Source organism: Nomia melanderi, chromosome 8, assembly GCF_051020985.1.
Source record: "Nomia melanderi isolate GNS246 chromosome 8, iyNomMela1, whole genome shotgun sequence".
Taxonomy (NCBI): domain Eukaryota; kingdom Metazoa; phylum Arthropoda; class Insecta; order Hymenoptera; family Halictidae; genus Nomia; species Nomia melanderi.
In genome coordinates, this window is record NC_135006.1 from 8,937,076 (window position 1) to 8,949,057 (window position 11,982).

The 11,982-nt window shown below is 29.1% G+C and overlaps 2 protein-coding genes across 2 annotated transcripts; both read right to left on the reverse strand.

Moving 5' to 3' along the window:
* Positions 1–325: 325 nt before the first annotated feature.
* LOC116433722 (cysteine sulfinic acid decarboxylase) lies at positions 326–6,682 on the reverse strand. Its single transcript, XM_076369772.1, has 6 exons — positions 6,321–6,682; positions 4,413–4,659; positions 3,335–3,542; positions 2,877–3,253; positions 1,319–1,510; positions 326–616 (listed from the first exon to the last, which is right to left on the reverse strand). The coding sequence occupies exons 1-6, from the start codon at positions 6,590–6,592 to the stop codon at positions 443–445; spliced, it is 1,470 nt and encodes a 489-aa protein (XP_076225887.1). The 5' UTR covers positions 6,593–6,682; the 3' UTR covers positions 326–442.
* A 628-nt stretch (positions 6,683–7,310) lies between these two features.
* Uxt (Uxt prefoldin-like subunit) lies at positions 7,311–8,315 on the reverse strand. The gene is made up of 2 exons (XM_031992128.2): positions 8,020–8,315; positions 7,311–7,849 (listed from the first exon to the last, which is right to left on the reverse strand). The coding sequence occupies exon 2, from the start codon at positions 7,834–7,836 to the stop codon at positions 7,402–7,404; it is 435 nt and encodes a 144-aa protein (XP_031847988.1). The 5' UTR covers positions 7,837–7,849; positions 8,020–8,315; the 3' UTR covers positions 7,311–7,401.
* Positions 8,316–11,982: the final 3,667 nt, after the last annotated feature.

Sequence of the window (11,982 nt, forward strand, 5' to 3'; positions counted from 1 at the left end):
ATGTTGCCAACCCTTTTCGAACAAAGATTCTTTAAAGTACACAAAAACTTCAGCAAATTCCAACAAATTACATCACCGAACGCAAATTACATCACCGAATAGAATAAAGAAACTACATACTAATCCCTTGCTGTCCGAACAGTGCAATGATTCGTTTCCAACTTAACATTACAAACATAAAAGTTTAACCCCGCAAAGTATCAACATTTGCCCGCAAAGGGTTAAATGCAAGCATATGAATATTTGTCATTAATTATTTTGAGTTAATTAATTGGTTAGAAAGATTGATCTGGAAAGGGAGATGAAAAAAAAAGTGACAATACAATTTCAATAATACAATCACGAATTTTGTTTATATTTTCACAAGTTATGTATCGTTGATTGATTTCTTTATATTAAGGTACATACAATATATATGTAGTTTTGTACGTCATATAGAAAGTCACATGGATTCTCCAAGATTTTCCAACTCATTAAAAACATAATGAATATCTTGTATATCTACCCCTGAATTTTGAACTACGAATCGAAAAAAGTTTGGTTTCTCATGGAGCGGTTGGTAGTTAATCATTAAACTGCCCCTTTTCACCATCTTCTCCTTTAATTTTGGAGCAACCTGCATAAAAATAACAATTTAAAAATCTAATTTTTCAACGATTAATCCTTCTAAGTTAATTAATTTTTCTAAAGAAATACATTTGGTATGCATAGTCTGTTGTGGACCAACTACCAGTAAAGAGGGCAGTTAATTTATCGACAACATAATGTATCTACAGTCGATAACTGGAAGAAACATAAATATCTACAAATGTTAATATTGTTTTCTACTGTATCCATCACCAACATAATAATGTTTTAACTAATTGATAAAATGTGAAAAGCATAATTAATTTTAAAATATAAACTATATATGGATGTGCCCCTACTTTTCTGTATATTTAAAAATATACTTCTAATAAATTTATTTAGATAAGGTTTTTAAAAATCTGCAGAATATAAGTGACCTGTTGAAGGCATAACATGAAAACCAATTTGCAATTTTTTGATTAAAGAAGTAAATATATTACTATGAGCATATTTTGTGGAAATCAAGCTTAATTGAATTATTGATTCATAAATGTCAATAGCATTTGCTGTAATTGTTAATATTAGACATTTCTTACCACATCAAATAGAAAAAAGGAAACATGCGACTTAAGAATTTTATATATAAATTTAAATTGTTTTATTCATTTCACGATTTGAAGAAATTATATTTCTTGATTCAATCAACATTATCCTCGTTTTTCTTTTGATTTATTAATAATATTTTACTTACTTCATTTATTCGTTCTTTATAATTGTACAACGAATGCTGATTTCTCAAAGATGGCGGTATGAACCAAAAACAAACGTTTATAAAACACGAATCTACTACCAATTCAAAGGCATCTCTTGTTTCTACTTCTTCTCTAAAAAGAGCTGACAATGTCATCAAGTGGTCAACATGCTTTTCAAACCCCGATGTACCCTGAAACAAAATTGTAATAACATTTAAATGATAACATTTAATTGTCGAAAAACGAACAAATATCCGTAGAAGCTGATTTTGTCTTCAAATACTGTTATAAAGTAGCATAATCGGCATTCTGTTCTCACTGTAGATTTTTTTTCTAATTAAATTAATGAAACATATGCTGATATCTTAGTACAACTTTTAAATCAGAAAATTTTTTAGAAATACTATAAATTATAACATTATTCTACATAATTCGCATACTATTACTAATAACCATTGCAAGTTTTAAAATTTTTCAAATCTACTATTATAAAGAGTAATATTTATAGTGTAAGTTACTTAATGCTATCATGGAATATTGGAAGGAAATATATCTCATAGTACAATGATAGAAAAGAATATTATACAAAGAAACTTGTGAAAATAACGTTATTCACTGTACCAGCAATTATGACTGACAATATCTTGCTAATAAAGGAACATAAAAGTGCTTGGAATTTCTGTCCAACTAATCATAATTGACCACAATATAATCTATGTCAGTTTTGATGGTAACCTCTATATTAGTGAATCAAAAATTTATCATCACAGTAGGTATATACTTGAAAACAATTGTTTACCTTTTAATTAAATTCTCAATTTATTTTACAATTTTAAGCATTAATATATTTCTTTTAATGTGTTCAATAATGAGGAATTACCTAAAAGAACTGATTGTACAAGTTTAACGTATATAGGTACTATATAAATATTTTTCTCATGCAAATGATTTAAAAATACACTCTGAAATAAACCATTTAAAACTAATTTGTTGTGTTTATAATTATTTAATATGGAAATGTTTGGCAGGAAGATAGGAACTTTGAATGCACCAAATCTAAAAGCACTGTTATCGGCAAACCCTTTTAAGAATTTCTAAAGCTTCTTTCATGATCTTGAAAATCCAATGCATAGGTGGAGTTTGAACATTCTTCATTCCTACCAGGGGAAGATAATGTATTCATAAGTATATTGGTAAACACTTGAAATATGGCATACAGACCCTTAACTTCTACGGAATGCACTGCAGCTGCAGCTTAAGCCACAAAGTACAAGGTGCACAATTAAAGGAAGATCGGGGGAAAAAATGCTATCAAGGCTAGTTTTCTACAAATTTGCATAAGTGGTTAACACTTTGAGATTAACAAGGGGATAGGAGAACCTTTATGTCATGCAAGTAAGTCTTATCTTACGTTCTGAGCACTTTGTATAGAAGATACTTAAGAAAGGAGCATTATTTCACAGAAAACATTTTCTGCTTTCTTATTTCTATAAGCCAAGAAATTCTTTTCAAGCAGAAATACATTAAATTAAATACCTTATTTATATACAACATTACCTTAGCCTGCCACATGAACCAAAATTTCAATACATCTGGTCTACGTCCACACTGCAAGTACTTGTCTCCAACATCTAAATCTGTAGAGTAAAATTTGTCTTTTTGGAAAAGATATGAAGCCTGCTTGGAATGTGCTTCTTTCAAAATATTTGGATGCCTAGTTAGAAGCAGAGAGCATTGTTGAGGGACAGCTAGTAATTTATGTGGATTAAACAAAATAGAATCTGATCTTTCTATTCCTCTCAATAGGGCATTGTATTTTTTACTAAATATTAAACCACCTCCCCAGGCAGCATCAACATGCAACCACATATTAAATTCCTGACAAATATCAGCAATGTCAACCAATGGATCAAAGGCACCCAACACTGTTGTTCCTAAAAAAAAAAAAAAATATTACTACTTTTATGTTGTATCTTTTACGTCAGCATAACAATTCGTACTGTTCTTTAACTTACCCGCTGTGGCAGAAACAGAAAAAGGATAATTTCCTTTCTTTTGTTCTTGAATTATATTGGCCCTCAAATCGTTAATGTCCATTCTACCATAACTATCGGTTTTTATAAGAATAACTTCTACATCGCATAAGTTACCCCATTTCGAAACCGAATAATGCGCATCTTCGGATGTGAAGAGCACTAAATTCGAAGATGATATACGTGTACTCTAAAATTAAGATTAACATTAATATAAATGTAAACATACCAATATGTATATATCATATTTAAGACATGAAACACTAGGGTAAATTAAAATTTGAATACTATTGTTTTCATTTAATTTTTATGAAAATAATATTTTGTTCTCGACTTAGCTACATTTTTCAAGTTTCGAAACAATTGACATGAAACTAAAGCATTTATGAGCACTTGAAATTTCCATTTCCAATACGTATATTAATCTCATCACAAACATTTGTTGACATTGTCACAAATGTGATGCATATACTACAAGTAATGCCATTTTTATCCAGAAAGAGAATAATGTATTGATACCCGAAGTCTTTTCGAATACAAAAGGTACATTGTCTAAGCACTCAGAACGGCTAGACATCACTCAATCGTAAATATCTTTGAATGATCTTGGAAGAGTCATATATTTCAGATCAATGAACTCATTCCACAATGGATATGCGTTTAACTAAAAAACAATGGGCGATGCCATTTATAAGCAACAAACGCCGCTTTGAGATTTTGAAAGCATCTTTACTTGGACAACATTTATGTTCTGGACTGTTCAAAATATCACTTTCGAAATGGAGTAAGTTCGATTTAAAACACTTTTCCCGAATATTGAATAGTTACCGAATGGTTTCAAAACTTTGGCTTCATATTTCAATAAATCATTATTGAATTACTAAACAAAAATGAAACAAATTGTATTAAAACTTTTTTGTTGAAATTCTTTCTCTGACACCTTATATACTAAGATATCAACAATTATTATATAATAATGAAATTAAATATTTTTAAAATTCTTTCTTGATTAATGTGATTTTTAAGTCGTGTCGAAATAACTTTCGCACAAAGTACTTACACTTCGCGTTGTCTTTCTAAACCAAAATCGTGCTAAATTAATAGCGATGCCATTAGAGAAAGAACCACCTGGACTAAAAAGACCGTCTCCAATTGTATCACCGTTTTCTTCCTTATAAAACATACTCAGCAACTTCGTAATTACAGTCTTCTCCATTAATGTTAAAACCGGTGCCACCTCGTAAGTGTACACCGAACAGTTTAATACATCGGTGAGCCATTGCCCGGCTAAACCATAGGGATCCAATCTATATTACATAGAATTGTTCAAATAATGGTGTACAAGAAAATAATGCTATTTATAAAATAGCAATAATTCACTGGAAATTTAATTAGTCTTACGACTAACTAATTATGGAAAAAATGTTCCAGTAGAAAATAGGGAAATAGAAAAATTGAATAAAGAAGTAGAAGAACTTAAAGTGAAGGACATATAAAAAAACAGAAAAAAGGGCAAGAGGAAAATGAATGAAAAGAAATAATGTGAAAAAGTATCAGCGCAGAAAAGACCATAATGAAGTTTTTAATTTGTCAGAAATAGAAAAGTGAAAATACATGTAAGAAAAGGAAAAAAATTGGACAGTCGATAAGAAGAATAAAATATAGAAAAAATAACTGTGGATAAAAGATCTTCCTAAGATTTCTTTAAAACAAAAGAAGAAATATACAAAAGGTGTAGACAAAATAGTTATTAAAATTGAATAGAAATATTTCAAAATATTAAAAGATCACAATATCAAAATACACAAAGAAGAGAAACATTAAAAAACATTCTTTTTCATGTATAGAGTATAACTATTAATGTTCAGTAACCCTTGTCATTTCATGTAAAGAATATTACAATTAGATTATTTATACAAGAATATTTTCTCGTGCCAGATTTTTTTTTTTAAATGGTATTTATGGTTAGCATAAAAATAAGACTTAGATCTGCCTCGAAAACTTCTCAGATCTAATCTGCCAGAAATAATAACAATACATTTGTATGTACCATTACTATTTTTTATTTTACATAACACTTAAATAATTATTTCCATGCAAAAAGAGAAATGTATTTAATTTTAAAAGAATTTCATACATTTTACCGCATACATATAATATTTTAAGCATTGATGTATTACAAAAGTGTTTACTTGTAAATGGTATAAAACTTTCCTTAATACATTGTACAATAATACAATTATTCAATATAAATTTAGATAAGATTTGTACATGAAGTTTTACTATAAAAATTGTATAATTATAATCGTAAATTACTTATAAGACTATTCATAAATACGTTTTCGAGAAAAAAATATTAAATTATTGTACCTGAATTGGTACCTTCAACAAATTATTCCATTTGATCATATCTTCACTAAACTGATCAACGACTAGTACTTATATACAAAATTTATTTATGAAAAATTCAAAACAGTCAGAAAATTGAAAGTGCAAACTCTTTTACAGAATTATTATGAAAATTGTAATATTATACAAAACTAACAAATTTACTTCTAGAAAGCAAAAATATTTTAAGTATTCTATACTTTAAAAGTATTTAAAAATATTTTAAGTATTCTATACCAAAAATAATGGAAGTGTTAAAAAGAATAAAAGGACTCTCGAGAAAAATATGTTTACTAATACCAACAAAAAAAAACTGTTAAAATTTGTTTTAAATTATGCAAAAAGAACAACGGGACTATTGATATAATGAAAACGGTTAATAAAGAATGTACATAAAAAGTATCTAAATGATTAGTGCAGATTCAAATGTTATTTATGAACTTGGAGTATTAAAAAGTACAGGATGTACTGGAGTATTTTCTTTCTTAAATTCCTTTTTCACTCTTTGTTTTTACTATTATAATATTAAAAAAAACTCAATAATTTCAAATCGATAATTGCATTCTGAATATAATCTCACCCAGAGAATAATTGGTTCATGAAGTATGGATGTCCAGTTTTAATGCTGTATTTGAAAACTTTATCAGCGATTTCCAAGAGATTATTCTGATTCCGTGGCCCGTCTTGCACATCAAACTTTATAATGTCCCGCAGGTGAGCCGGTTCTCTCCATCTCGATACAGGATTTTTATGGGACACGCTTTCGAAGGTGCAATCGATTAAGACCGTAAGAAGTTTCTGGAGGAACTCTTTGTGCTTTTCCACGCATGGTATACTGCGCCAATCCGACATCAAAATTACGTTTCGCGCGTAAAAGCGCTGAGAAAACGAGAAAACCGCACGAAGGAAAGAACGTACTGATCCGCTCACGGTTGACCTCTATCGTATATAAGCAGAGCACAAGGTCCTCGCAAATTCGCACAATTACACTTAACGAGGAAACAAAAGCTCGACGATCGAACTAGGAAATTAATGGGGCACATTGAACAGTTCGCATTAAGTTAAGACACATTAGTAAATTATGCAAAACAATGTTAGTGGGGAGAAGAAAAGCAACAGAGTTTTAGAGAAAAGGGTAGGAGTTATTTATTAATTACGGTTTAACATGTACAGATCGTTGCCGTAAAATTATGTACAAGGACTAGGTTGTAGAATTATATATTGTAACAACCTACACTTCAATTATTTCTTAAATGATTCGTTATACTAATGTAAGATACATAGTTATATGTACTTCTGAAATCGTAATACAATCGAACAAGTGACGATTCTTCGTGTAAAAGTAAATTGCAAATACAAAATGAAATTTTTTCATAAAGGTTCCATTTTTTAGAATCTTAAATCCAAAAACTTATTTGACTATTATGATGACTATTATTTTATTAAAATTTCTGTGTCTGTTTTTTACTTCCATCATATGCGATTGCGCAAACACGCGGTATACCGTTAATACATTGTTAACAGAGGTAGAACATTTAAATTATTACATTTAATAAATAAAAAGTTAAGGTCAAATAGAAACTGCTCATATATTTACATAAACAGGAAACTAATTAGATGAGTCATATGTACATTACACGTATGATATTATCAACATACAACTAGTCTTTGAAACCTTGTAATTCTCTTATTCCAAGAAGAATTAACTTTATGTGGGCTTGCGTTTTGGCAGCCTCTTTTCGAAAATGTGCAATCTGCTGTTGCAATAATTTGATTCGCACATTGATAACTGCTAACGCATCTTGTAAAGTAAATTCTACAAAGTTCCCTAAACCAACATCCAAGAGGATCATAGATGCATCAGGAACATGTGCTTCAATAAAAAAATTTTGTCCAACATTTACTTGGGTTTTAAAACCACTCTCATCGAAGCCATTACTCTGAATAGCAGTAATTATAGATTTCAACTGAAGAAACTCAGTAACCTCTGCATTTTTAAAGTCAAGCTTTTTCTCAATTTTAGCAAGATCTTCTTTCAGTACATCATTGACAAATGTTTCAAACTTTAGGATCTTTTGTTGAATATCAGGATTCATAATCGGAGAGGATCTATAACACACAAATTAGAAATATGCTAGAAGCTCATTACAGAATGTCAAAAAGATAAGAAATTTGTATTAAAATAAAAAAGATGAAAAAAGTGTGAAAGATATAGGTTAAGAGTACTAATCATCTTACTATCATGCATAAATTTCCACTATGTTGTTAGATTAACTTACCAGTGATATATTGAAAAGAAAATACTTTTATTGAAAACACTTCAAATCATTTATAATCTAGTAAACAAATACAATTAAAAAGAAAACGTTAATTTTTAAATGTGACGTACGCATCCCATACATCTTATAATCTTTGTTTCAACATTTTAATCAATTACAAAATAGGAATACATTTTACATTATTTTTAATATAAAAAGTGTATAACATAAATAAATCAAATACTATTAAATACACGATAATTTCAGAAGAGTATCAACAACTGCACGTTCATGAAAGTGCGCCAGATATTCTTCTAGTGACAGTTACCGAAAACTTATAACCCTTTCGATAAAGTAGGTTTCTTCAAAGAATGTACCTAAAAAAGTTTTTTGAATTCTTTGAAAATTTTAAATTGTTTGAACGCGTTAAAACAAAATATAATCGCTTTAATACAACATTTATTTCAGTTATCATTGTTTAAGAATCAAATTTATATCCCGGACGTTAAACTCAAGTTTCCAACAATTAATTTTTTTTTATTTCCAAACTCAGGAAATGATCATTTTATTTATTTCAAACAATAATCTAATGGGCAAAAATACTATCAAATAAAAGATGTACTCTACTCAAATTAATGAAAATAAACTTTCTCTTACCTAGCTTCGTAAAAATCAACAGAATTGCTTCAGAAATCATTACATTTACATTCAAGACGATTGTGGAAACAACAATTCGTAACGAATAGAAGAACTGGATGATCATAGTCAATTCTAACAATATGTATTGGGTTTAAAGAGTATATTTATGAATTCGTTAAATTATATAGTGAGAGTAACACACGACCGTTGGAGTAATTCGAAATCATTTGGATACATCGCCTCTGTTCCCATTTTCGTCAAGAAAGTCTTGCATCTTTATAGGTATAATTTTCTAACAGTAAAACAGACGTATAAAAGTTTCATTACTTATTTTAACTTGTTACATTTGCACTGAATTGCGAAGTTTGTTCGTAGAATGAATAATACCAATCGCAATAGAAAACAATAACATTTTAGTAATATTATTGTACTATAATCTTATAATTTTTCTATCTACTCTAATATTAAAAATTAGATATTAAAAGTAATAATACTAAAAATTTCTACCTATTTAATCTAAATATTAAATATAGTAGAAGAGATATAAATGAAATATTTCTGTCACTTGTATTAAAATATTTACGATAAATATTACTGTTCAATTAAATACTAATCTTTAGTTGTCCTTTTACTTTTAACATAATGTAATTTATATTTAAATCATAATGTATAGTAGTTTGGATATGTATTAAACAGGTATGTGTATTAAGACATTTAAAATCAGTCATCTTAATACTGGAGTAATTATGCGTTTCAATATCCGGGCATACGTGTATTAACGTATTTGCATTTTAATACGTGCAATTTCTAAAACATAAATACACGAATATTTAAGTATATATACTAGAGTAATGCGCAAAACATATATATCATATATATTATATATACAAATGAAAGTAACAAATTGCAACATAATTTCTCATAATAAAATTTAACTAATTCCATGTCCCATAATTAGAAATCTAGTTTTATCATCGTTAAAAAGTGTCTATCTGTTTTGAAGAGATTAAGATATTTATGTTTCCGTGAAATAAACGATTACAAAAGTAGACAATTGTCACACAACAATTACTCTCAATAACAGCAATGGTCCTACAGAATATGTATTGAAAAAATAAAAAATAAAAAATGTCCGATCGACTAGATTTGTTAGGTACTAATGTCATATAATTCATAACGAAATAATTGAAGGCAATGGGTGGTAGCAATGAACACTGGCGTACATTAACATACACTGGCGAACAATTGTCAGCTTTCACTAGTGAGAAGCATTGTCCGACTCCCAAAATCCTGGTAGTCTTCTAAACTGAGATTGTCTTTTTAATCTTTATTTCAACGATTCTCAGAAGTCTGAGAGTTTAAACAAGATATTCTCTAAGTTTAATTTTTAAAGAATTCCCTAAAATTTTATAACGAACCATAAATTGAAAGTAACATTGTGTGTTTTTCACATACATAGAAAATGCGTATCATCAAGAATGATGCAAGGATAATTTTAACTTAATAATTAATTGAAATGAATTTTCAGAATAAACTTAAAACTTGTATTTCTCTTCGAACATGTTTAATGCGTTTATTTTTGGCAATGTTCCAATAATTTAAATTATTTAAAGGAAATCGAACAATTTCAAAAAATCGCGTATCTGACAACTGACTGAAATCAGTTATTGACAGCTATATCTTCTCCACTTTTAGGAGGTATTTCTCTAAAATTCGTAGAAAATATAGTTAAAAAATATTACCATCAAAAAATTGTTTTTAATCACATTTTTACGTATCTGAATCTGTACAGTCCCTAAGAAAATTGGTCTGGTAGTCATACACGATAACTGAGCACATTTATGTTACTCTCATGTATCGATTGAACATTATCGGTAACATAATATGTTTTCCTCGAATCGTATGGAAAGAAAAGAAACATGCTAGAAGATTCTTGGCCCGTATCATTATACCATAAATTAAAATACTATTCTCAAATAAAAACGGGAGCATGTGTGCGTGTGCATACCATAATCAAGTTGCATTAAAATTTATGAAACAACCAAGACTCGTCTAATAATGCGGACTCGGCCTCCAAAGACGACCAGCCGTTACTACGCCGGTATTCCGTTAATTGGCTCGATAATTCGGTAATTTGCGAGCGTGTGGCCATGTAGTGTCGCTGGGCGACAGCACGTGATGGAAATTTATATCGTAGTAGCGCGAGGATCGCACGATACTCGCGGGCTTACCTTTGCTCAGCTGAGCGTATAATAATTCAGTCACGCGCAGATAACTATGGAACTAACAATTTAGAAAATGCCAGATCCGCGGCAAAAAAGTATTCATTTCCATATTTGACTCATGATGCCAGGATGGCGTATCGAGGCCTCTCCGTATAGCTTTCAGTGGTAGACAACCTGATTCCCAGGGGAACGAAGCGCGAAAAGGGAGAAACGAAAACTGCATTAAGAGTCGTGTAGGTAAAATGACTTTAAATAATTCGGATATCCTCAATATTCCCGGATTAAAATCTTTATTACGGAAAGTTAGGTAATCATTAAAGTGGTAAAAGCAATTGGGAACTCGTTCGTACGAATTTCACATTATTTAAATAAACTGATACTCATTATTTAATGTAAATTATTTATCGTTCAGCGATAAGATACAAGTACAAGATATAAGTACGATATTATCTGATGTTTCAAAAAAATATTTTTGTTTGGTTGTTAATGGTTTAAAACATTAAAGTAAAATATTGTAAAATAATGGTACTCCCATGTTTCCTTTAAAACAATAGTGTATGAATGAAAAAAAACGACTAGTAATGAAGTACAACAAGCTTCAAGAACAGTTTACAATCTAATATGAATAGAACATTTAAGATCTCGTTATTTTATGAGAAAGTCGTTATTTTTATAGCTACCGTTCTCTAGGTTCTATAGTTTATTGGTGCAGCTGATATGCCAACGACAAATTATTTACAGTTTCGACATGTACATACTTCCACACATTTCGAACTTCTTATTTGTAAATTGAAAATTTAATTCGGAATAAATTATTGTCTCTAATTAAGTCAGATAAAAATTTACAAAATTTATTAAATATTACTCTAATCTGTTTTAACCCTTATTATATGATGATTTTATTAGATAATACCCGAGTCACAAGAGTCTTAAATATACGTATTTTACATTCTTCTACATTTTATCTATTTCTACTCCTTTGTTGTAACTACTATACATATTGTATTTAACAAATATCCACAAAAGGACGCTTTTAATTTAATTCATCATAAGAGAAATATTTGAAATACATTATGACTTGTCTGATAGTTTTAATATCTAATACCTTAACAACGGATTA